The sequence below is a fragment of the Neopelma chrysocephalum genome, unplaced genomic scaffold (assembly GCF_003984885.1).
Source record: "Neopelma chrysocephalum unplaced genomic scaffold, ASM398488v2 Primary Assembly neopelma1_23, whole genome shotgun sequence".
NCBI lineage: Eukaryota > Metazoa > Chordata > Aves > Passeriformes > Pipridae > Neopelma > Neopelma chrysocephalum.
In genome coordinates, this window is record NW_020897691.1 from 19,486,435 (window position 1) to 19,513,903 (window position 27,469).

A 27,469-nucleotide genomic window follows, 5' to 3' on the forward strand; every position below is an offset into this window, starting at 1 on the left:
CATTACATTGTTCCAGCATGACACAACCACTAAACCATAATGCAGAACTTTAACAAAAGTGAACATGATCCAGAGCATTCATTTGGCAGATCATTAACCTTTAATACATGTTGTAATGTATCTAAGACATTTTTTAAATCACATGTTATTACTATATTCCAAAAAAACCCCAACAAAAAACGCAAATCCAACAACCCACCTGCCAAATATTAGTTTTAAAAGTTACACATATATAAATAGTTACAAAAAGCAAAACATTGCCTTAGGAATTCCAGTTCCAGTAACAAAACATAGATGCATTTACTAAGATTAATGTTTAATGTCATTGATCTGAATCCCTGTAAGCCAAAGAAGTCTACTAAAATCAATAGATTTGTCAAACTAAACAAGCAGTCAATTATTAGAAGTCTTGTCTATTCACAATGAATTCCACATACTCTCTTCTTTGTGAATACAAAGTGTACTACTATATTTAGACTGAAGTCAAACCACAGTGTAAAAAGGATAAAGCTGTTTAGAAATTACAACAGGTCTGTTACATTTTCTATATGAAACACTGCAATGCAGCATTCTTACCTACATCTTGGTTGGGGGGGTTGCCAGTGTAGTGCTGCACATTCTCTGTACTGCTCTTGTGAATTTTAGTACCAGACCCCCTCATGTCAAGGCTCAACTTCTAGAAGTGTATTTTAAGATGTAGTGTCTTCCTAGGCTGGAGTGCTCTGAAGTGGGAACAGCTGAGGTGGCCTCAGGACTGGCAGGACTGCAGTGCCCACTGGCATCAGAACCAAGCCCACACAGAACCACGAGGTGCATCCCACCTCTCTGGTAGCTTTCATAATTTTAAGGCCAGTAACATTAGATCCATCTCACATAAGTGACGTTAGGAGACACCCCAGGCCTGTCATCAGTACAGGCCTTACTTAACAAATGGTCAGCAAAGGTAATACAGCCTTATCATAGCCTATGCTTGTTTTCAGAGAGGGTTGGGGGTGTAAAGAAAGGAAGGAAAGAGACCACAATTAGACCAGGCTGCTTTTAACTACAGTGCAAACTACCTAAGACTTCAAAAAAGTGACTGTGCACTGCCATTTTTTTGTCTAAAAATACTGATTTCTCATCAGTACTGTTAAGGTACCCTAAACGTAAACAAACTCAAATAAGACAACACTGCTGGTTTTTTCTGTATCTACACCAATAAATATACTTGGGCCCCAAGAAACCAAAACATCTGCGGTGATCTGCATTTCCAGGGGTGCCTTATGATCATCCAAATTTTTCCCTGCTTTACTTTTCTCTACTAAAACATGAGCTTTTTTGTCAGGGCCCACATTTTTCTTAATCCACCTGAGCATTTTCAATACTCTTCTTTAAATCAGCTAAAGAAGAGGTTCTGTAAGAGAAACAGGAGCCAGGGATTTGAACGTATACCATCTTCTCAGAACATCCTAAGAGTAAAGCAGAAGAGCTAAGCCTCTGTTCTGTATCTTCCTTGTGAACAGGCACAGAACTGCCCTGTGTCTGACCAGAGACATGCTGTCCTAAAGAAAGAATCTCACACATTGCTAAGATTAGGAGAGAAATGTACAAGAAAATGAATATTTCTTTTCTTTTGTTTTCAGTAAAACAGACAAGGTAAAAACCATGACAGTTGTCTAAGCAAGACAACCTACCAACCCATCTCTTTCTCATGCAGAAAATAGATGCCATATTTGTTGACAAATCTGGGTGCTCTAATAAATGAAAAGGCAAATGACAAAATCTCCTCTAACTGGGCCACTAGACGAAAATGCTACCTTCATTTATTTGGATATTGTTTCTCCAGGCTCCAGTCAGACTACTTAGCATAGACAGTAAACCAACACTTTGCGGCAGCTTCTTTGCCTTTTTGTCACAATAAATAATCACCTCAGTTAATTGTTTCTGATCCTCTCTATAAGACTTTGTCCCAGATGTATATTTACCTGTCTCCAAAGCAAGCTTGTGTTTTTTTGCTAAAAGAAGATATCTTGGGCACACATTTTCTTTCTGCTAGGTGTATATTTGTTTTGAATGTATTTTAGAAATAAATTGCAGAGGTGTCTAAGTTGGAGATGTACTGAAAATTATTCAGCCGCAGATACTACTGACATAGCACTCGTGTAGTTCTGCAGATCCCCTAACAAATAAGAACTTTCTGTGTCACACCAAACAGAGGGCACAAATAGCCAAGGATAGCAAATATTCAATCTCTAAGTTCTTGGGCTAAAACATCCTGAATGAACTTCAGTGTACGTTGGTACAGGAAAGCATCCTTCTTCTTTGGCTTACAAATATTTAGATGATTAACATCCACCGGAATAAGGTCTCCAATTCCTAAGTCTGGGAGAGTGAAAAAAAAAAAAGAAGAAAAAACTAGTAAAGTTCGTAAGATGACCTAGACTGAAAAGCACATCTTGTATTAGCAATTTCTCTCTCAAAAGCAACTTCTCCTGTCTTCAGTGTAACTGTTTGGTCCTCATTATTTTTTAATGTGCTAGAAACATCAATGCACACTGCTGTGGTCAGACAGAGCTATACATTGGGCACAAAATCCACACTGGTAAACCATTAGGCCAGTGTTCTACTATCTTTGTTTGATATACACAAATGTACATTTTTTTCAACAAACGTGGGTAGAGCCCTTCCCAAATCTTCGTTTGCGAAGCCTAGCCATGATGATGACATTTTTTTCATGTAGACAACTTTGATGACACAAAACTTCATTTACCAGCACCTGACGGACAGCACAATTGTGACTGAGGTTTAAGCATTGACATGATCAGGGATAGGGTTTAATCCACGGTATCTTGAATCTGATCACCACTAATTGCCCATATTCCTGACAAAAATGCTTTCATGTGGAGATTAAAAATTGGACTAGAATGAACCTGAAATATGCCACAATCATCACACACATTTCTGGGCAAAAGAAATATTAACACTGTGGCATTTATTCTTTCCTGACAGCTATCACTACTAACTTTCCAGTTAACATGCCATGACTGCCACAATTCGGTTTATTATCTATTCGCTCAGCAACCTCGAAAATCCTCCACTTTGCTTTGAACTCTGTATCTTTAACCATGTAAAATTACACTAGAGCAGAATGAAGCTTTGCTTTTGTGTGCTCAAGCACACATGCAAGAAACATGGAGTGTACTGCTTGTCAGCCTGCGTTTTGAACAGAACAAGTGCCGTGCCGCTGAACTGTCATGTACCCTCTAAAGGTTTGCAAGAGCGCTCACATGCTGCATTGTGTGTCATCTCTAGAAGAGGAGAGATGCTACAAAATTATAAGTGCACACACAGTATTAATTTGGGCTCTGTCATTCAGCCCTCTCTTTAATTTCATTTTGCTAAATCTAAAAAAACTCAACCAAAATCCTGTTTTTCAGTCCTTGCCACTCAAATTGCATCAGCAACATTTTTGCAAACGATTGCTGCTCAAGAAGACATACTGTGAAAATACTGTTAAATATTGACTCAGAAAAACAGTTCACCTTCTTCAGAGCAACTGACCTTGGACTGAAGCTAGTAGATTTAGCTGGTGGAAAGCCTGATATGAAACCCAACAAAGCAATGGTTTCTGTTCAGGGCCTTACAGATACCTTGGGCACTGCAAAAGAAGGTTTTGCTTCATGAAAACCCAAAAATGTAAGACTTAAACCAATTCTCTAAGTTGAGCGCCCATAAAAAAAGCAAGGGAAAAAACTGTCTGGTCTTCCTTCCTCCTACGAAAGGCAAAAAGATGGAGGAAACTCTTCAGGAAGAAAACTCTACTGCTTGAGTATATGAGATGTGCTAAAAGATTCTTAACACTGAAATCCAGTTTTGTGAATTTTTTTTCTCCATTAGCAGTTTACTAATTTTCTGTCTTATTTTCTTAAAGGAGGAAATAGCTAGAATTTGTGGAAGCATCTGAAACACTATTCAGCCTACCTATACAAATATAAACCACAATTAGTCATAGTTCCAAAGGAAAGGACTCCAACAGTGTAACATTAGACCAGGTTTTAAGCTGCTTTTTTCAACAAGCAAATGTTACTTGCATTTAGAAAAACCAAAACAAACAACTTCTATTCTAAGATCTAAATGTAGCTGCTTCAGATCTCAGCAGGGAAACTGCAGTTTAAACTCAGACAAAAGTTTAAACAAAAAACCCCACCATATAACAGATGCATTTTTCTAGGTCTTTTTACCACAACATTTATAACCCTTTCTCATTATCGATGTTTACATGAATATATACAAAATTAAATAAATGGCTATTTGACTTACCTGCTGATTCCAAAGGTACGACATGTAGTTTTAACATGCTGCCTATGTGCGTGGGTAAGGTTTCTGCAAAACTCAGCACTGAAAATTTCTTGTCTTTGGCAAAAGACAAGAAGTCATCATTCAGCTCTTTAAGTGCAGGAGAATCTAAGAAAGAGCAACATAATTTTTGCAGTGTTATCTGGAACATAAGGTTATAGCATTTGTCTGGCAAGACTGCATTGCTAAAGAGTTGGTTTTGAAAAATTAATATGACAGTAAAAGGAGTAGCATTTAGTCTGTAATCCCTTTTTTCCAGTTACCATATGCAACAATTGTTTAGTTCTGCATAGCATAGAATTAGTTTGGAAGATAAGAGTCCAAGGTCTGGTACATGTTAGTTATTACTTCGCTGAATGGCCCAAACTACTCTTTAAACTTGTTCTGACTCCCCCTTTTCTCCTCACCTCTGCAATCAAAGAAACAGCTACTCAGAATCACTTGCAATAATTCAACACACAACCCAAAACATAGAAAGGCGGTTTTTGTTGTTTTTACCCAGCTTTTTCTGACAACAGGATGGAAAAAACAAAGCTTCGTGAACACATTAGCAGAGTTCCCTGTTGTTAGATGGTAGCAAAGTGAACGTACCCTTGCTGAGTTCTTTAACCTCCACAGACGGAAAGAGAAGATATCTGGCATTTATAGAATATTCAGCCAGCTGGGAACCATGGTGAGGTACACTATAAAATATGATTCCTCTGGTGTTGTTTACAATTTTATCCATTTCTGGATTCTTGGAAGCATCCACCAGCATCTTTTTGACTAGAAGACCTGGCAACAGAAACTGAATTAATGCAGGGATTTAAACCACTGTGAAAATAATGAACATGCTATATTATCCATGAAACAATTAACCATATTCTTGCCTCATTGATTAGTCCTTCGATTGTCAAATATATAAGATTAAGCTGAAGAAAAACCTAACTGAACCTGAGAAGGCATTAATATAAAATGTCAATGAATGATGCAAATCCAATTTTGGTTTGTTTTAAGGGTTGCTAATGACATTTACTATATGCCTGATCATGGAGAAAATTTTGCCTCTGGATTTCCATTTACATGAATTTCAACTCACTGAGTTTTTAAATCAACATGTAAAAACAAACAGCAATAAAAATCGTTTCAAAATGTATATGCTATTGAGTATAACACATTAAGAAAATTGAAATCTGTTTTTCATTTTTAGGTCTTTGCAAAATTTTTAAATAAACTATTTGAATAATTGTATTTCAATCTGAATTTAACATCTTATTCTGAAATAAAAAGTCAAAGTAATACTTTATATCAAACAGGCAACATGCTTACCACCCATGCTATGAGATACCCACACCAGAGGTCTGTCTCCAATCCCAGCAGCTTTGAGCTTGTCAAGCAGCTCACTGCTCCTGTAAGCAATAGATTTCCTGCAAAGAAAAAATGAACACAGGCATAATGAAGCATGATAGGTTAAAAGGCAATGTTAAAACACAAAGAATTTTCAGTGCTGTGTGTTTATGAAAGTGAATTTGCTACAGAAACTATAATTATTTAATTATTGTTGCTACAGTGAAAAATGCCAAAAACTTTTTAAGATTGGCTTCACAAGGACAACAGAAATTGAGCTAAATTCAGTTTCTTGCTCTTGCAAGAAAGTTTTATTTTAATTTCACTTACCAATCATTTCCCTTAGCTTGACAAACTGTTTTATGGAGTTTTAAATAATTTCATTTACACACCGTAACAAAACGATGTTTTCATTTTATGAAAGCAACATCGACGCATCATGAACTTTATTCCTTGCAACAAGAACATACCTAGTGTCTGACAAAAATGTATTTTGCTAAATATTGCTCCAAATGTGGAGCAGGGTACAGAAACTTAATAACTAAGTGCATGATCAACCAACACATTTAAAAAAATCACAGCTAATCTCTGTTACACTTTCCAGACAAGAATCTCCAAATGCTTTGTAGTGGAATAGTATGAAAGCATAATAATCTCCACTTTGTAAATGAAAAGACTCAACTCTGGAAAGGATAAGCTACATTTTAGAGGCTGAAAATGAATCTGTGGTACAACCAAAACAAAACCAACCCCAATTCTCAATCCAAGCTTGAAAGTGCAACATCATTATGCCTTGCAGTGTAACAAGAATCAAACACAGAAAGTCCTTGGATAATGAAAGCATCAGGATATCGGGGCAACCACTGTGCAAAATAATTCACTTCATCTCTATTGGTCTCAGCATTCTCACTAGAAATTGCTTTATAACACATATGAAAAGGATACTCAAATGTGTCTTTTCAACTGAACAATAGGTTTTAGGCTAGCAGAGAGGCATAAAAATTCACTTTTGAAACAGCGAATGAGACTATACACTTAAAAACAAACCAAGTTTATGATTATATTGCCACATCTTTGTTCCTGCTAGTTAAAAATATCTTCAATATTTTTCATTTATTATTAAACATATAAAACTAAAAAATAATCAAATACTATGCTTGGGTGACCATAAATAGCAGGTAATGTAATTTTCCATTTTGTAATGAAAAAGACATTAATCTTAGTGAAAGAAATACATGTTTATTTCTTTAAGCATACTTCAGACAGACACGGAATAGAGTTTTCTTAGAATCACAGAATCATTTAGGTTGAAAAAGACCCTTAAGATCATAGAGTCCAACCACTAACCCAGCACTGCCAAGTCTACCACAAAACCATGTCCTTAAGGGACATATCTGCACATCTTCATATCACCTCCAGAGATGGGGAGACAACCACTTCCCTGGGCAGTCTCTTCTAGGGTTTGACAACCCTTTCAGTGAAGAATTTTTTCCTATTATCCAATCTAAACCTTCATTGGTGCAACTTAAAGCCATTTCCAGTCTTCTTTGGACCTGTAACCACCCACATGCTTCTTACTGTCATTTTTCTGCCTCATTTCAAATAAGCATATCAACAGTCATGCCTTCCTTATTTTTTCCCTGCTTACATGTCTTCTTTAATGCAATAATTGCATTGAGCTATCATATAGCCAGAAGGAGGAGGGAATGAACAAGTAGCAAGTTCCCAGTCTATTACACACATGCTGAAAAAATTTTTTCTTCCCTGCACAAAACATAATCCACTTTCAGATTCCTAACCTGTGAGCAGTCATGCACACACCTCCACTGAAGTACACAAGTTGAATCTACAGTACTAGTTACGTGCTAAAGTATCTGCATAAGTGTTTAAAGGACTTAGGTTCTGATTTAAAGATCATGATTACTAAGCCTAAAATTCATTCAAGCCAAAGAACCCTTACAGGCTCAAAGTATTTTTATTTTTCAGGAAGAAAATGCATGATGATTGCATCTTCCTCTGACCTACCCAGTTCACCAACAGCAAAAATGCAACTCCTCTGACAATTACACTACCTGACCAAATCAGATACAGTTGCTGTATTTTATGGGTCAAAGTAACACTTTTTGAGCAAAGTATCTTTGTATCAGAAATAGTGTGGCCAGCAGGAGGAGAGAAGTGACTGGTGAGGCAATGCCTTGAATCCTGTCTTCAGTTTTGGGCTCCTCATTACAAGAAAGATTTTGAGGCACTGGAACACGTTCAGAGAAGGGCAACAGAGCCAGTGAAGGGTCTGGAGAACAAGTCCTATGAGGAGCAGCTGAAGCAGCTGGGGTTGTTTAACCTGGAGAAAAGGAGACCCAGGGGGGTGACCTTATCTCTATGACTACCTGAAAGGAGGGTGCAGCCAGCTGGGGGTTGGTCTCTTGGCCCAGGTAACAAATGACAGGATGAGAGGAAACAATCTCAAGTTGCACCAGGAGAGGTTTAGATTGGATATTAGGAAAAATTTCTTCATCAAAAGGGTTGTCAAGCACTGAAACAGGTTGCCCAGGAAGTGGTTGAGTCCCCATCCCTGGAGGTACTAAAAAGATATGTAGATGTGACTTAGGGACATGGTTTAGTGGTGGACTTGGCAATGCTGGGTTAATGGTTGGACTCAATGGTCTGAAGGGTCTTTTCCAACCTAAACAATTCTATGAAAATATATGCTTCATTTTATCAGGAGTTCAAAGCCATAGTACAGTGATTTTTTTCCTGTGCTTATGAAGCATTATAGGGTCACTTCAAGAAATATCCCCCTTAAGATTTACATTAACTAATAGCATAATTTAGTCTCCCCTAAACATGAGTAGAATGGACTGTAAGAATTCACGAAGTTGCCAGAAGTGGCTATTCATGAGGCTAAAAAAACTTAAGCATACCATGACTATTCCTAATTTTTTCCAAATTTGATTTTCCAATGCAACACAAGATAAATTCACTGTTTCACACTAGGTGATTCCAAGGATCAGCTTTACAGGTCTCCCTCCTGCCCCCCCTCCAAACTGCAGATGCTATATTTGTTACCTGTGAGCCTCAACAGGACATTTTGCTTTCCAGTCACTCAAATGGGTGTCATATTCTACAGATAGGATTCTAAGGGAAGGACAGTCTGAAGCCAGCCATGTCTAAATTAAAAGAAAAGCAAAATCAAAGAACTTATAATTGGGGTACTTAAACTCTTGCAAGCAACTTACCAGCAAGGAAGCAAAGATGTTACTATGGGGACAATATCAAGCAAGACTTTCGCTCATCAATTAATCCCCAAATACATTTTACACCTGGATTATTATTCTTATTATATGCTGGGGAACTCTAGGTTGTTCCCCAGCCACAAAGTAGGCAAAGGATGAAGACTGATCTCTAACTCGTGTGTTCCTGGCTCCCTCTCCTGGGTGAAACAAGACTAAGATTACCAACAGGACTGATCAGCTCAAGTTTTACAGAGATACTTCAGTGGCTATACCGGTGTGAGTCACTTGAAGCAGTAACCAGTTATTCACTAACAATACTTAAATAGCAATCTGCACATACTTCAACACCTATGTAAGAAAGGGTACTTAATTTAAAATGTAATTTTATATATCTTTTCCTCATCAATAACATTCCATTAAAAAAAAAAGAGCATAAGGAAAGCAGCCACGGCCGCCTATTTCACTAGCACGTAAATGATGTTGAGAGCATTAAACTTAGCAGGGATTTTTCCTTGCAAGAACAACAAACAACTCACTAACAAAAATCTATCAGGAACTTGGAAAGTGCTACTTGTATAACATATTACAACTAATGTGATTCAAAAAAGACATCTGCCAGACAGTGTCCTTCTAGATGCTCTGGACAGCTCTCATTAATGAGAAAACAGCAACCATGTGTAAAAATGTTACTGCCTTTTTACCTTTGGCCAGCACTGACTATAGTCCTCTTCACCTTCTGAGACCTTTTTATCCAAATGCCTGTCAATGTCTTGCTGTCGCCAGGTTTTAAATGCTGCTCCCAAAAGACCGTGAACAAAAAGGATGTCTGCTCTGATGGGTTGACTGATCAAGAAAAAGGAATTTTTAAGAGATATGTGGTACATATTCTTTTAGCAAATTAGAACTTCTAACCTAAGGGATGCCAAAACACTTTTTTTAACACTACTTGTGATTTCTTATCTCGTGGACAGTATATCATGGTATTTCCAAGAGTACACTCAGATCAAGACAAAAACCAGGGATTCACCTAGAAGAGATATAAAAAGAGGTATGGAAAGTACCCACCTCACAAATCATAATTTTCTATAATGAAAACCAGCTTTCCCTCCAGCTACTATTAATGCAGCTTTATCATCTAATTAGATCTTCACTGCAATCTGAGTAATACCAATGAGCCCAGGGAATAGCTGCTACTAAGTGACAGCACACACCCGAGACTGCTTCAGTCCCAGATCCACAACTGCTATTTAAAGAAGCTAAGATTAAAATTTACTGCATCTTAGGCCAACATGTGCTGATGCCAGTAGAATAATTACAAGGCATGGTATTCAAGACATACAGTGCAAAGGTTAAAGGGTTGCAACTCATGCAAAGCAGTAATTAATCTCATGTTTTGTGTTTGGATTTTTCCATGGATTACAGTGATACCCTTGGTTATGGTTATGGACTACTCCAACCACTTCTGTTGTTCTTCTACTTGAGAATGTAAATTCAGTCCTTTCAATCCACCAAAGAACAGGAGGAGCAGGTGATATCACTACAGCGGCACTCTGATTTCAACTCTTCCAAGGTTTTGTAACTGAACAGCATAACAAGAAACTCGAAGTACAGCATTTACAATGTCTCCTCCTGCTTTACCTGCTACGATACTGTGGATGTAAGACATAAACGCCATCTGGGTATTTTTCTTCCACCATGTCCCTGTCTAGATTAGCCAAAGCTCTGGATGCATGAGAAGACTGAATGATATGTGGGGATTTCATTACTTCAGCAAGTACAGAAACCCAACCTACATTGAGAAAATAAAGCGGCAGGTTAACTAATAGAAACATCATCCAAATGAAAGAATCCAGAAACATCACCCTTTAAACTATATTTGTGAAAACAGATGTTAAAACTTAAGAAGGGTAACATCAAAATAAATTATTTCAATCCACTCTTTACCTGAGGAAAGCCAAAGATAGGTAAGTGGAATCTCCAAAATTCAAAAATTCAGAGAGGCAAGGAGGCAATGTATTTTACTACTGTTCAGCTTATGATCTGAAGGAGAACGTCTTCTCAGAAGAAAAAGGTAAAATGCAAGGAAGATGGTGAAAATGAATCTTAAAGCACAAGAGAGGCATAAAAAACAACCTACAGGAGCAATGGTAGGTGAAAAAAATTGATGCTCCCTGTAAGAGTAGTACGACCATTTCTAATTTTAAAATCCAATGTATGAAAAACTCATTATGGAATTAAAATATCCCTGCTATTCTAAAAATACTATACTATTTATACCACAGAAACATATGATAATTAGATTTGATACAATTGTCAATAAAATTTTAAGTCATAGCTACTATGACTTACAAACACTTTATAATACTCTACCTAAAGTGTAAAATTTTCTTAAACATGGATGGGGATGTTCATAGACTACTGAAAAATTCAAAGGAATATCTTTTATGTGCACACGCAAATATATATGTCTCTTTCAAATCCTGATAGATCTTGTTGCTGCTAGCAAAAGTGGCCTATAAATCACAATTACATTACAGTCAAGTTCAAAAGGAAAACCTTGAAGAGAAATTATCAAATGGAGGCTGGTTTAAAAAAGAACACTATATCTCATGAGCATTGTTTCAAAATCTTGTACATTATGTTACTACTAGTATAATCAGTAAGTTGTTAATTCAGGATAGTTCACTGTAGACTAAGGAAGAGAATGAACTGACATTTGAGTTTTGATTTAAACAAACAAATTTTTTAAAAAGAATTATGTATTTAAATTACATTTCTAAGCAGAATATATGTTGACCATTGTGCACGTTCTCCTTCAGAAGAATACTACCTAAAGTCTACTTTCAGTTCTCCAAATACAATGGAGACTGCCAAGCTAGTTTGACTAAAACTAGTCTTTGGTTTTGCATTTCTCTTAAATGAGCCAAGACAAAGAGTCAAAAATAGTGTTCAGAATCCTTCTGTTTCCAGATACCCCATTACAGCTACTACACAATGCATCACTTTTTCTTCCTCTTCCTGTGCCAGCAGTTTTTGCATGGAAAAGAGCCTTAGAGGTTCTTTCATCTTATGCATCATCCAGCAATAAAAGAGAAGCTTTATCAACTCTGGACCAGCAGTATCCAACTGCTCATCTCTGGAGTTTGGTTCACTGTCTAAAATTCCTTTTGTACTGAGAGCTCTGTCCCAGGGAACTGCTGACTCTCCTGTTTCAATCTCTTCCTCTACATATACGCTTTCAGCAATCATAAGAATTTAGGAATGGTGCTACAATTCAGAACAAAGGTCTTTGTAGCCCAGTTGCCTTTCTTCAGAAGTGAGCAGTGTGGAAGTTGCAGAACAATAGAAGAATAGAGCAGTAAAAGGACAATTATGCAGTGCTGAATCTACTCTACACCCTCTGCTTTTCTGCAATCAACTTGGTTTCCATGTGTAGAACTTTATGGATTTTTCTTTTAATGAATTTATCTAATCACTTTTTGGAGCTTTGTAAATCTTCAACTATCACCATGTTTTATGGCAATTTTTAGTTTGGTCATGCAATATATTGAAAAATATGTATTTATTTGTTCTGTCTCCTTATAATTTAATGTGCAAGAACCTTTGATCTTGCATCACAACAAACAGCAGATGACCATTCCCTCCTTGCCTTCTCTATGCCAGTGAAGAGAATTTTACAAATCTTCATTGTATTCTCTTTCAGTCACTTTTTTCCATACTAAACATCTCAGTTTAGTTATTTGTTCTTTATATCACAGCCATTTCAAATTTTTCATCATCCTCACAGTCTTTTCCTGTGCCTTTGCTACTTCTCCCTTGTGTAACAGAGAGATTAAAAACGCACACTGTGTTTAAAAGGCAGACACCATCTTGGACCTATACAACAGCATATTGATATTTTCTATTTATTTATTTTCTAATAAAACATTGAGATTTATTTATTTGGTACAGAACTTTCATTGTAATATTTAGAGGGTATTAAAAAAGGGGTATGAGAGAAAAGCTTAGCAGAAGTTAGTAGTTTAACTACTAGGAAAACAAGGGAGGGAAAGGCATCATGTTTCACTTTGTTCCAAAAGGTGAGGATTGCAAGTTGGTCTGTTCCCGTACAAGACTAAAACACAGTAAATTAAAAAAAAAAATGTACAAGGTAGATGATCTGTAAGAGCAGGAAACTCGAAAAAGATTTTTGCCAGTAATGTGAACATCAACAAAGTCCAAATTTTCACCATCCATCAGACTTTGGACACCTCTCATTGACATACATTGGCTAGACAGCAAACAGGAGTTCTTAATCAAAACCATCTAAACAGTCTACATTTTTTGTGTTAAAAAACCTGAACAACACCTCCCCAGCCCCGCAAATATAAAACCCACACCACTACCATGGTGCTCTTCATTTTACATAAGCACCAAATCCTCAGAAATTTTCAGAATAGAAATCTGACATTCAGACTACTCGCATTTGCTTTCCTTTTACCTGCACGTACTATGGATGAATGAAGATGTTCATCCAAAGCCATATTTCCAATAATGCGAATTATGTTCCTCTGTATCTTTGCTGAATCTTTACGTAGCTGGTATATCCTCTGTAGTAGCTGAAGGCCTCCTTTAGCTTCAATTTTATCACAGTGAGAAGAAATCTAGCATTATACAGTAAATACAGTGATAATAATTAGATATTCTGCATCTTCAGATGCTGTTAATTCACAGATTAGGGAGTTTCAAGGAGCCGATATAATGCAGAGCACTTATTACATGGAAATTATCATTAATCTAGAATTTATTATGCCATAGTTAAAGAGGAAGTAAATATTTTAATATGGTAGATGCTTGATTCCTATGAATTGACAACCTGGAAAACACTGAGTACCATCACTTTACTCTCCTCCACATCTTAGGGAGATGAGATTTTCTCCACTTGGCATGATCAAATTTCAACTTAAGTTCAAGAGTCTGAAACAGGCCAATATTCTGTATTTGTTAGAGCATTATCTCAACCAGAGCCACGTGTCTCCCTGTCCACCATCTAAAATGCACTGAAATCCAAAGGTATTTCTACTTCCAAGTAGTACTACTATCATTATCGATACTAAGGGCAACAACAGATTTTAGTCTAAGAAGATGAATATGCGCTAATTAGTTGTGTCAACTACCAATATTGGCCAAATGGTTATGACTTGAACAGATTGTCTACAGTGCTTAAAAATGCATGGTAGCTACCAAACTGCTGATATCCTCAAGTCTGTGGCTTTCAAGAGTCACAGCTTGCGTGAAAGAGTACAGTCACAAGTTGCTTAAACTGAAAATCTGGAATATAACACATTCCAGACTAAGTCAGAACTTCTCTGTATATGGAAGATGTGAAAGAAATACCAGCAAACTGCACTTTATCCATCTCTACTATCAATAACAATTTGGTTTTCTCAACACTGTTTCTCAGTGGTTTAGCTTCTGAGCAATGAAGTGCACACAGAGGAGTGCAGCAACAGGAAACAAGAAGAGTCACTGTTACAAAAAGTCTCCCATACTCTTCATCCGTGTCTGCAAAGAACAGACTGGTCCTGGGAGGCCACTGTATTAGCTGCTTGCTGTGCAGTAGTCTGCCCAAAGGCAGTGGCCCCTGAAGGAGGGAGCTTTTTGAGTAGATAAGGTTTGAATTCATGAGGCTATTTTACTTTGTGAAAACCTGGCACTAGAGTCAGATTAAGAGCCACAAGAACAGACCTGCTTGTAAGCTTTCTGAACTGATGTACACTGACTCATACAAATCCACATACTTTGCACTGAGAATTTCACATCATCAGTATCTCGATTACTGAGAAGCTGCAGAGTGGAAGCACTGTTGCCTCATGATATCCATCTCCAATGACTTTGGCTGTCAGTGGGAAGTAGCCCCACATAGGATGAAATCGTTTAAGCCACCCGGACCTCAGGCATTCTCTCCTGCTTTTCTGTCTCAGAGCTGCCCTTTTACTTCTTGAAAGATAAACACAGGTATACTACAGGAGAACTTGTAAGGGCTAATTAGAAACAAGAACAGAACTTACATACACTTTCCCATGAGAAAAAAAATTAGCTTGTTACACTGCCTTTGTTTCACACCAGTCTCGGTTGTCTGAACACCTTTACAAAAGGAGTGAGGGGTAGGAGACAAAGAAATGGCAACTCCTTCCCAATAAATGAGAGACCATTAGAAAGGAATGTTTATAAATGTAGTTTAAAGGACAAATTACCTTAGAATGCTGTACTAAAGCCTGCAAGCAAAAGAGTTCCACTGTTTCTGAAGGGATTTTACTCAATGTCTCACAATATGGAAGTCCGTTTCCTCCAAAACACCATAAGCCTCCCTGAAATGAGAAACAGTAAAAATCATAACACACTTCAAACAGCTACATAAAACAAGGATGTCTAAACTGAATCATTAAGTGTGTAATGATCTATAGAAATGGCTTTAAAGAGTGCACAGCATGCACGCACTTTTCAAAATGTACAAACTACACAACAGTACACCACAGAAATATTTACTGTTTTTAACTGAAATATTAATTAGATTTTCAGTCAGTAGTCTCCATAGTCTATTAACTTCAAAACATAAATAAAGGGAAAAATGTAGGATTTTCATTTTGTTAATGAATGTCTTCTTTTAAGATCATTTGCTTAAGCGATAAAAGCAAGACTCAAACTAAATTTAGACTTCCATAGTTGCAAAACTGAAAATAGGAGGAAAAAAGGTCTCCAACATGTGGCATAGCCTCTGAAAACCAGTCTCTCAAATCACACAGCAGAAAGACCATCATAACCTCAATAAAAATCAAAATGCCTATAAGTGCAGTGTCTTACCAAAGCTCACTTTGTAGCAAGAGCTCTGGCTGTGAAAAAATGAAGGAGTGATAGCATAAAAATAATACACATAACTCTGTTATAGGAACTATAGAGTTATTGCACTTTGAAATCTCCAAATGAAGGCTGACAAGCATCACTATTAAAATGAATTCACGTTTGCTATTGCATCTTAAAAAAAATAATGATCATTAAAGAAGTCACAACTTTTAAATAAAAAATAAAATTCACAAGAAAGAGTGGATGAAAGTAGCATTACAATTATTATTTTTAAGCAATAATGGCACTTTAAATGATGTTCCTAAAGCCACTAAGGAAGCTGTTGCACTGTTGAAGAACCCTAGTTTCCAAGTTCAGACAGACCACTAGACTATTCCATTTCTGGTTTGATAACAGGGATCTGTTCCAGTGAGGAATTTCCACGTGATATAACAGAGTTTACTATTTGAGGTGTGCTAACAACATACTAGTTAGCTAGTAAGACTTAACAGAGGTTTAATCATCTCTGCAGTAAATGAAAATTCAAACAACAGTAAGATAAAATGTGAAAAATCACTTTATCAGCACTACAAGGGGAAGGAATGTTTTGGATAAAATGATGAAATATCTGCTTAATGGGAAGGTTTGAAGGATACAATCTTTCACTAGATCTTTTGACTAATACAGCTGGGAAACACAAACAAGCTTTCAAGCAGACAGTCTGTATTTAGAAGAGATTTCGCTTATGTTCTGCGGTCACAAAGTCTCTGTATTTCTCTTCCTCTTACAATGCTCAAAAATGTGGAAATAGGTTTATATCTTTGAGCTCTGCAGTAACAAAAAACCCAAACAGTTCTACTTTGTAGATGGGAACCCACCCTTTGTGCAGCAAGAGTCTGGCTACTTTCACGTAAAGCAAGAGATGTGAAGTACTGAACACATGGATCAAGACCAGTCTGTGGTAAAGATACTAACAACAAGCGAAGCTCATCTTCTATGGGATAATCCTGCAAAAAGTAAGCACAAATAGCTTTTAGTTTTGTTCAAAGCATGAAGCAAAACACAGAGAAAATAAATATTTGACATAATGGAATCAGCCATACTAATGAGGCCATAAAATATGAACCCTGGACTTAAGTGCTCTGCAACTTTTTAATAGTTATATCTGTAAAGGCTTTGAAAACTGGTAATTCTAAAACCACCAAATAAGTGATGAAAAGCTTCATACTTTACACTTCATACTTTGGTATGTTCCTCTTGGCACAGGAAGCTTAAAAGTTCACCCTTAACTACACAGTAATTTTCCTAGAATCATAGAATATCCTAAGTTGGAAGTGACCTAAAAGGATCATTGAAGTCCAACTCCTAGACCTGCACAGGACCACCCCACAAATCACACTGTGTGCCTGAGAGCTTTGTTCAAACACTTCTTGAACTCCATCAGGCTTGGTGCTGTGACTACATCCCTGGGGAGCCTGTTCCAGTGCCCAGCCACCCTCCGGGTGAAGACCTTTTTCTAATATCCAACCCAACCCACCCCTGACACAATTTCAGGCCATTCCCTCGGGTCCTGTCACTGGTCCCCAAAGAGAAGAGATCAGTGCCTGCCCCTCCTCTTCCCCTCATGAGGAAGTTGTAGACTGCAATGAGGTCTCCTCTCAGTCTCCCCTTCTCCAAGCTGAACAGACCAAGTGGCCTCAGCCGCTCCTCATACAGCTTCCCCTCAAGGCCCTTCACCATCTTCACAGCCCTCATTTGGACGCTCTCTAATAGCTTTATATCTTTTTTATGTTGTTGTGCCCAAAACTGCACACAGTAATTCAGGTGAGGCCGCACCAGCTCAGAGTAGAGCGCAACAATCACCCTCCTCAACCAGCTCATGATGCTGTGCTTTTGGTGACACTCCATTAAAATGAATGTATAAATTACTAGTAAAACATAAAGACAACATTTCTTTTAAGCTTTTATATTCAAAATATTCATACAGGTGTTCGTTTAACAATCCACAGATCAACTGATAGATTCAACAAAGTTGAATAACAAAGTCTATTTGCCCACAGTCATGGAATTCACAGTTATTCTAATCCTGGTTGCATTCCGACATGGAGACTTTTGTGATGATCAGAGCTGCCACAATGATTTGCTTCAACTTGCTAAGCAGTAGATTGGGAACTCTTAGCTTCAATCACCTGGTAATCATACTCCTGTAAAAATATATGCACAACCATATACTAGTATAACCTAAGATAAGAAAGGAAAAACTGAGCATAACACCATGAATCAAAGTTGGTGTTTCAGAGTTTTGTTGGTTAACATATACAGGTAGTTTCTGACAGGTAGTTTCTGACAGGGACTTCTGTCAGTATTCATTCTATAAGCATTACAAAACACCTCATATATTATGCTTTGTGTGCCAATTCTGTTTATTGAAGAAGCTGATAATGGCATGACTGCTCTGACCATCATGTATATAATATATATATACACACCCTTAAAAATAACCTTAGAAAGAAAAACCAAGGCCAAATTTATCCAATAAAGATTTGTTGACACCCAAAACCTGGCAATGAAGAGGTGGGTCTAGAGCAGAGCACCACACCAGCACTGAGGATGCAAAGGCCTCCAGGAACACTACCTATGTGTAGGATTCTGTCAGGATCAATAAGGCAATCCAGGATGACTTCTTCACATTACCCATTAGGCACAGACAAGCAGTGTGTGTATCATACTGGTAACTGGTTCAGACTTCACTGCTGGTAAATATGTACTGTGGATATACAGTTCAAGAACAGTAATTGAGCAATGTGTTCAACCTTATTTCTTTCCATCATGCCATTCGCTAATGCAGATATACCCCAAGGGTATATCATATCTTACATTTTAGTCTTAATTTTACTACTAGTTAGTTACTTTAGAAGAACTCTAAACAACAAACAATAACGACAAAAGCAGTAAAAACAAATAAGCAACTAAGAATCATCTAATACCTACTTTTCATTTACTTACAGTCTTTATTTTTGGCAATGGTGGTGGAGGCAGGAAAAAGCGAAGGTCAACACCTTTGGATCGAGCCAAACCTATAGCAGTCCTTTGATCACAGGTTTGAGCAACTGTACCATATTGATAATCTGTCATACGAGAATTTCAATGTTAGGGTTAAAACTAACCTTAAACATTTCACTTGGTTTTAAATTAAGTTTCTGATCTACTTTGTAAATACACTTGAAAAAAGAATCACCCCTCTGCAATCTACTTAAACAAGTTCTGATTTTGTAACCACAAATTCCAGAAGTTAAAAACTGCAGATGTTAGATCAGCACTACGCTGAACTGAAACACACTTGGGCACTAACTGTTCATTATAGACCAGTTTGACATAGGTCCTCAGATATAATTTGAGCACAAGCAAAAGCAAATGTTCAGTATTGCCACTGTGAAAGGAATACAAGGACTACAAACCCAAGCTTGAGTTAAAATTTAAAAGGCATCATGCATACTCTTCTGCATACATTATTAAAAACCAGAGCCTTAAATCCAAATACTGCAGAGAGATCACCCCAAATTTCAAATGTTACAAAAAGTCACGTTTCAATAAAATTGATAGCACAGTACAGTTTTAAGTAGCCCTTCCTTAATGAAAATACAAGAGAGACTTTCAGTTTCTTTACTGAAGGGAAAGCAGACTTAAAGAGCAACTACTCTTCCTTTCCAAAACCTACTTACTTTATAGCTGGAAAAATTGAAAATTACATACTGCAATTCAGTGGCAAACTGAAGGGAAAGAAAATAAAAATTTGCTTCTATTCTTGTTACTGTTATTCAATTCTAGAACAAAACTGACAAGCCATTTAAAAGATAATTTTCACCGTCACAGATTGGCCATATTTTTTCTTCAGTGTAGATCACTTACACCTGCAAACTGAATTCACTGGAGCTGTGCTTTGGACAAGCTGAACACTTTGGTTCTAGCTGTGAAAAGTTAGCACATACTTTCAATCTTAAATTTTCTTGGACTCCATTTTGAAGTATCAGGTTAAAAAAAAGCCTGTTTCCCTCATAAGGCAGTTGGCAAGAACAATTAGTGTTTGTGAAATGTCCAAATACTACAACAGTGAGCACTACAGAGAAAGGGAGATAACAAAAAGCAGCTAAATTCCTAATACTGGATATCCTGTGCTCTGAGATCCTGAGATCACCCGCTAACAGACAGTATTTTCCTACAAACACCAGACAGTTACACTAAACTAGTACACAAAGCTTCAGTTTTGGTACATCCTAGCTTTCAAATGTTTTCAAACACAATTTGTTGATGTAAATTACCCATGGAAATTAATGAGATTTTTAAAGAGCCAATTTGAAACAAAATATATCCCATGGCTTGCAGTTGCATTGGAAGAGTGAGAGATCCTCAACTGACTGAATTACCAGACTAATGAGAATCCAGAACAGAATGTCACCTAGTTTATGTGGCCTAGTGATGGAGCGAGGAGAATGACACGCATATACACATACACACACACCTCCCCTTGGGGTTTCAAGGATATTTTTTGCTAGAGCAACAGGGTGAACATATTACTACTAAATAATAACTAGGACAAAAAATGGCTTACAAATAATGTTTACACGTACAAGTCCTTTACCTCTGGTTTGTCATTATTACATATCAGCTCCTAACCAATTTTTATCAACTTAACCATGGCTTTAAACTCACTCCTACAGAGCCTTATAAAAAAATCACTGCCACAACTTGTGACTGTGTTAGCAGTCCCAACAGAAAACCCTAGGAATAAGGAGCATGAACTGCTCTCCCACAACACAGCAATGGTTGGAATTCTCTGGTGGGAAACAGAGAGAGGCCTGCACTGCAGAACAAACACTCTGTGTCAGGGTGTTAGGAAACAACAGCTACTTGAAATGTAAATAACTCCCCCACATTTTAGACCAAATTTCAGAGCATATTTATGCTTCTTGCAGCTACTAGCTTTTCTTCATATTGGCAGCAGACTTGGAACAGCTAACTGAGACTTTGTTGCATTTCTGGGATGAATTAGGCTACATCAGCACACATTACCACGCCAGTGACTGTTGCTTGCCAGGTCTTGTACAGCCTGCAGTCGGACCATTTTGTCTTCTGACTGAGTTCTCTTTAAGAGAAGCCATAAGGCACATTCATGCTCTTCTCCATCAAATGTACTGAATTGTTCTTTTAACAAGAAACAAATGAAACACAAGTTATTAATAATGAGCATTTTAACAGTCACGTTGCTATTTGTTGAGTAAGGAAATACATTTCTTTTGATATCTGAATATTAGTTATTAACAGTAATTTAGAGTGTAATGTTTTAATATTAAATTAGTACAATAAACAATCACAGAATGACATCAGTAAAATGTTGATCCTTAAAGGGTGGGTTTAATTCATTTTAGTGGCACCAAGTTGATATTTCAAATATATGTGACAACCCCTGGCTGGCACTTATCAACCAGAATTACCAGCAACTTTTGAGGCTCTGACCTGGAACAATTAATTTCATAGGATGACATGACATTTCATATGAGGTGCATATTGTTATAATTATTTAACAGACAGTTAAATGAGAATAGACAGTATGCCTCAGGAACACAATTTCTTATAAAAATTGAAGTTCTTATTGTAAATTACTCTAAAAAGCAGTGACACTTACAAATAGACTGTGCTGCTTTCAGTTGATATTATCAATTCTGATGAAAACATAACATACTTTTCTATAATGAGATTTTGAGAGTATTTAATCCCACAAATACCTTTTGTACACAAAACGGGTATCAAATATTGGCCTGGTATCTTAAGCTTTAAATCTCTTCTGAAACAGGAACAAAACAACCCTCAAATCTCCTCTTAACCATTGCTTTTGTTTACTTTAAGAAAAAGAATGGTTTTAATACATAGAAAATAGACAACCGATAATCCACATTAATATAGAAATTATAAATTATATTATCACTGTTTCAAACAGAAAAGAACATGTTAAGTTTGTGAGAAAAAAATATTTTACTTTCTAAAAGCCCTACTTCCCACTATTAAAAAACAATAATCATAGATAAACTCATGCTTTCAATACCTACCATTAAAAGGTCTCCGGAATATTTTAGCTTCAGTTTCTAGAATTTTCCTCACTGCTTTATGGATTTCTTTTCTGGCTTTGTATGTGATCCCTACAAGAATATTTTTGTATTACTGGAAGTCTGAAAGACAGTTCCCTTGTAAATATATAAAAAAAACCACACACACATATACATATGGACATATATAAAGAAAATTATCTCATATATAGAGAACTATGTATAGAAAGAACAATCTTAAAAAAAAAAATCAGTCACCAACTAAAATAAATTTGGTGACAATTTTTGATAACAGATCTCAGGAAATATAACTTTCCTTATTATATAAGGGTGACTTCCAGAAACATTCTATTCTCTTAAAATTCTGTTTTTAAAACGCAAACAATTATGCACCTTACCTTGATATTCACTTGGATTTAGAGAAGCTGTACGTACGTATACATATGATTTAAGTTTTTCTTGATGTAGAGCTTGAGTATCAATTTGCAGCAACTTATTTAAGGACAGGACTTCATATGTAATGAATACAAAACCTCTTTAAAGAAAAGAGAACTGCACATGAATATTAACTAAAAAAATACGATGGCAAAAAGAGTTAACAATCACTTTGCTATAAATCATCCAGATTTTACCACATACATAATAGTCTGCAAATTATTTTCATTTCACGAAGTAGAGAAAAGGCTATAAAATACTTGAAATAAGTAATAACTATCAGAAATTATGCTTCCAAGCCATATTCCACCATGTCTATTGTGGTGGAATGGACAATATCCCTGAAATTGTCATATTTTTTGAGAGATACACAAATTAAACTTTTAACTGTATACAAAAATTACTTATATGCTTGTCAGTTACAACTTACCCTAGTACAAGCGATCCAGTTACCTTTGCAATTTTTCCTTGAAAAAATGAAAAACTCATGTCAAACAAAGTTGTGTGCATCACCTCAATATTAACATAATTACCATTTGATTATCGGACAGTAAGAACACCAGCCACTAAGAATAAGCTTTTAAAAATTTTTCTATTGCTCTCCACCTTTCAGGAAATCATCAACCAAAATTTACAACCAGAGAAAACATTACTTGATTAGAATTTCCTGCTCTCCTAAGCAAGACGATAAAACATGTATCCTGCCAGTGCTATTTACTTTGAGTATTGCTACCTCTCAATTGTATTCATTGCTCAGCTGCAGGAATCAACAGTAAACTTTCTCTGCCTGTATCACTAGCAATCATTTTGAACTCTAAATTATTTTAAAAAGTTAATTTTTTCTTACATGGTGTAGCTATATCTTCAATGTATATTACTGCATACAGGAGTACGTACATTCTTTGAAAAGTCCTGCAGAGTCTCCATAAGAAAATTATTTTTAAAAATAATTCCATTGAATCTAATTTATAAAGCAAACAGCTAATAAACACATGCTACTTGCAACAATTTTCCTTTTAAGTCTAACGATTCCTGTCAGATTTCAGCTATTTTGTCCCTACCACATTGATCTGATTATCTGAATAAGGACCTCTACACAGAGAAACTCTTTATCATTACCAGTAGCAGCAAACCCAATGGAACCCATCTCACCTATCATGAATAATTTCTTTTCCTCAGCATGAATTGGGAGATTTGCCCCACAACCACTGCTACCAGCTTCCGTCTTTGTGAGACCATAAGAATTTGGCATGCAGACAAGAGGCAGCAGCTACATGTTGAAGAAATAACTGGCAGAGAAGTTTGAAAAAGAAAAAAAATGCAATGCTTCCTGTAGAGCAGAAATTGAAATATCCTATCTTTAATGCTCAGAAATAAACTTTGTAAGAATTGTCATTCTATGCAGAAAGCACCAAAGAAAGCAGAGACTAAGCAAGAAAGACTGCAGAATTAATATCACAATATAAAATAAATAATAGAAACAAACTTTATTCCCCGTTTACTGACGTAATTATTTCATGGCTCTAGAGTTACCAAAAAAATCAGATACAAGCGGAGTTTAAGATAGTTTAATGAGACCACATTTAGTAAGGAGAGGACCTCCCATCATGTTTGTATCTGTTCCCAAATAATCTGCTGGTGTCATTTTACAAATCATTATGCAAAGCAAGGTCAGACGCAGATAGACACTATAGGTTAATAGGAGCTTTTAATCACAAAGTCTTCAGGGATCTAGAACTTTAGTTCTAAATAATGCATGACATCACACCATTCTTTTTTATTAACACTTCAGATCAATACATAATGAACTGTACTTACTGATATCATTCCAGGGTAGGTGTGTTTTTGTGGCTGAACCTGAGGTTCCTATTTGTCTGTAGCAAAATATACAGTAAGCAGACACTGACATTCTGTGTATTAAAAAAAAAAAGTAATGATCGATTTGAGAATTACAGCAGAAAACCTGCAGCAGTTTTTCCCTGTCTTTTTACAGAAAAGGTCATGATAGCAAATGTCACAATAAACCATACTTGTGTCCTTTTACTCCCTATAAAGCACTCCAATTAAAAAAATCTATAAACTCCTTAATTTAATGGGCTGCATTTCAATTACAAGAAAAGTTTAAAGCAGTTTTTCATCAATTATGTGTTACTGTTGATTTTAGTATGTATTTCCAATTAACTTCTCTGCTTCTAAATTTCCTTTTCTACTTCTTAGTAACTCCCCCTAAAATACCAGATACACTCATGTCTCCATCAAGACATTACTCTATATGACATGCACTTTAATACAACTCAGCAACCAACTGCTTTTAAAGTTTATAATTGATTGTGTTAGCAAGTAAGTCTTTCATTCTGATTAACAAGGCTCAAGGAACTACTACATATTTTTGGCTTTAAATGGCAAATCTAACCAATACTTAAAGAATGTGAAACCTCTACGGTTGTTAAAAATTAGTACTGTTTCTCAAATGCTCTGACTTCATGGGCTCATGAAACTCACAGGGCATGCTTACAGGTAAAACATGCATCTCATTCTGAAAAGGTTCTAACGTGCAAAAGAACGAGAATCTAGCCTGAGTCACGAAGAAGAGAACTCCTTCTAAAATTAAGACCTTAGCAATTCAACATTATGAAGCCACAGGATACCAACAGAATAACTGCACTATATTCACTGAATGCTGAAATCAAACTAGATTTTTTTTCGAAGTCACAAACATACATATATTAGAACTACCAAAGTTCTGAATGTACAGGCAAGCCAATGCAAGCATGAATTTTCTTGACAGTAGCAGTCTTCATGAAGGTAGTATGAAAGTCCTTCAGAAATATGAAATATTCTTCTAATATATATGATGCAAGGCACTCAATTTTCCTGGTTTTACAGGCAGGAAGATGAGTTACGAAAAATTTGCTGTAACTTCCATACACTTTCTAGATATTACCTTGACTCTTTTAACAAGTGGGACTATTCATGAGGGACTATGCACTTTAGCCCACTGATCAAGGCTGTATCTTAACCAAGTCAATTTAGGCCAGACAAAAGCACCAATTCCTGTTCCTACCACTCACACATACTTACCATTTTATGTATTAGCAAAAGTTACTGCTTTTACACCTTCTTTATATAAGAAAAACTTGTCTAAATTAGGAAAATTTAAAAACTGGCTTTGGCAACCCACAACAGCATGTTACTTCTGACAAAGACCTCCTCTCAAGTCTTAGTTGACAGAACATGTAGTATTTTTAGCACAAGCATTATAGAAAAACCCAGAAAGAATATGAAATGTAATAATCACAAAAATATGCAAAAAAATAGTTTTTGCATACACTGCAGCAGTAACATGAAACTTGTATTTTGTAAGTGAAATTTTAGTGTCTGCGTTGATGCATTTATACTAACTGAAATACTGAGTTGATGTGTTTAAGTGGATTTAAAACCACAAAAATATCTCTCCCATATCAATCAAATTCTTATGTTGGAAACATAGTCATTCTTATTAAATAACAAATTAGGTCTATATCACCACAATCACAACTCAAAATGATAATATGTCCCTTGTGTAAATCTGATCTTGAAACACGGGAGCCTGATAAGCTCCCTGAATTTAAGATAATCTCTACAGACCAAGAAAAACGCTTATATCACTTTTATTGTCAGTGTCCAGTTCCTCTAAACAAGGGGTTTCTGTTTGTTTCCTTCCATTAATGTGTCTTCCTCTTTTGTCATTTCCCCAAAAGTTTTGATTTTTCACTTGTCTCTTGTTTGTGTTTGGGGCATTTTTGAAAAACGTCAGTATCACCCCAGCACTCCCACAATCACTGCCAGGAGACTACTTTTTGACTTCCGTCATTTCAACATTGTGCTTATCCATGCACTTCAGCAGAGTACACAACACTCTGATACACTCTGAAGACACTGATAATCAGTCCTCTAGAGACACCTCTCCCACCTCCAAACTCTGTCTGATGGCAGTTCCTTTACTACCTTTATTCACAGAATAACACGCATTTATTCTTCTCCCTAGCCAGAGTCTACAACTGCAATAAACATGTGGTTCAGTGACAGCAGGTGCCACAATTACTTGAATCTGAAACAAGCACCTGCAAACACAGGAAGCCAAAATGAGTGCCATTTCTCTGCTGCCAGGAGCCTCTGTTCAGGTCCAAGAGTGCACATAGAATCATAGGGACCTTCGATTGGACCTTAAAGATCATCTAGTCTCAACTCCCCAGCCATGGGCAGGGACACCTCCCATACCTTGAGCAAAAGGTTGCTCAAGCCTTTTCCAAGCTGGCTTTGAACACTGCCAAGGTTGGGGCACCCACAACCTCCCTGGGCAACCTGTTGCAGTGCCTCGCCACCCTCAGAGTAAAGAATTTCTTTCTAATATCTAAACTAAATTTCTCCTTTTTCTTTTGTACCCATTACTCCTTGTCCTATCACTACAGTTCCTGATGGAGAGCCCCTCTTCAGCTTCCCTGCAGGCCCCTTCAGATCCTTTAAGGCTGCTATGAGATCTCCATGGAACCTTCTCTTCTCCAAGCTGAACAGCCCCAGCTCTCTCAGCCTGTCTTGACGGGGAGGTGCTCCAGTACTCTTAGCAAATTCGCAGCTCTCCTCTGGACCGGCTCCAACAGGTCCACGTCCTTCTTACGCTGGGGGCCCCAGAGCTGGATGAATCATTTCCCTCGCCCTGCTGGCCACACTCCTTTTGATGCAGCCCAGGATTTGGGTTGGCTTTCTGGGCTGCGAGCGCACATTGCCGGCTCATACTGAGGATTTTATGCTTAGGGATATACGCAAATATAACGCGAAAGGACCCATTTTGCAGCCTGTTTCACAGCTGGTCCGGGCAGTTGCGAGCCCCCTCCCGCACCGGCGGGTGCGGTGCCCACCTGCCTGTCACGAACCTACCGTGGGGCAGGGGCGCCGCTGCCTCGGGACTGTGCCACCGGGGCTTATTTAAAAAAAAACACAACAAACACCACCGCAATTTTAGACGATGAAACACGTACACGGGGGTGGCTCTGTGCCTCTTTCCGAAGGGGTTCAGAAACAAAACAACCTGCTACCCCGAGACGCCCCCCGTGTCTCGCCCGTCCCCGTGTCCCGGCCGCCATGCCCCCACCCCGCTCCAGCAGCGCAGCTCCCACCTTCCGCCTCCGCCGCCGCCCCCGGTGGCGACGTCCGCGCGCCCGGTGACGCCAACCCGCG

The 27,469-nt window shown here is 37.3% G+C and overlaps 1 protein-coding gene across 4 annotated transcripts; it reads right to left on the reverse strand.

Annotated features, from left to right (window-relative positions):
- Positions 1 to 77: 77 nt before the first annotated feature.
- Positions 78 to 27,467, reverse strand: SERAC1 (serine active site containing 1). 4 transcript variants are annotated; one of them, XM_027689072.1, is made up of 18 exons: positions 27,409 to 27,432; positions 24,071 to 24,162; positions 23,405 to 23,541; positions 22,683 to 22,719; positions 22,216 to 22,352; positions 21,821 to 21,910; positions 20,787 to 20,918; positions 18,723 to 18,844; positions 16,595 to 16,723; positions 15,131 to 15,244; positions 13,375 to 13,537; positions 10,533 to 10,683; positions 9,596 to 9,737; positions 8,728 to 8,828; positions 5,644 to 5,741; positions 4,927 to 5,109; positions 4,300 to 4,443; positions 78 to 2,361 (listed from the first exon to the last, which is right to left on the reverse strand). In XM_027689072.1, exons 3-18 carry the CDS (start codon positions 23,502 to 23,504, stop codon positions 2,225 to 2,227), a joined length of 1,980 nt encoding a protein of 659 aa, XP_027544873.1. In that variant the 5' UTR covers positions 23,505 to 23,541; positions 24,071 to 24,162; positions 27,409 to 27,432; the 3' UTR covers positions 78 to 2,224. The 4 variants fall into 4 exon arrangements, with proteins under 4 accessions (XP_027544873.1, XP_027544892.1, XP_027544898.1 ...); XM_027689091.1 differs by lacking the exon at positions 23,405 to 23,541 and having other exon boundaries at positions 27,409 to 27,467; XM_027689097.1 differs by lacking the exons at positions 23,405 to 23,541; positions 27,409 to 27,432 and adding an exon at positions 25,197 to 25,213.
- Positions 27,468 to 27,469: the final 2 nt, after the last annotated feature.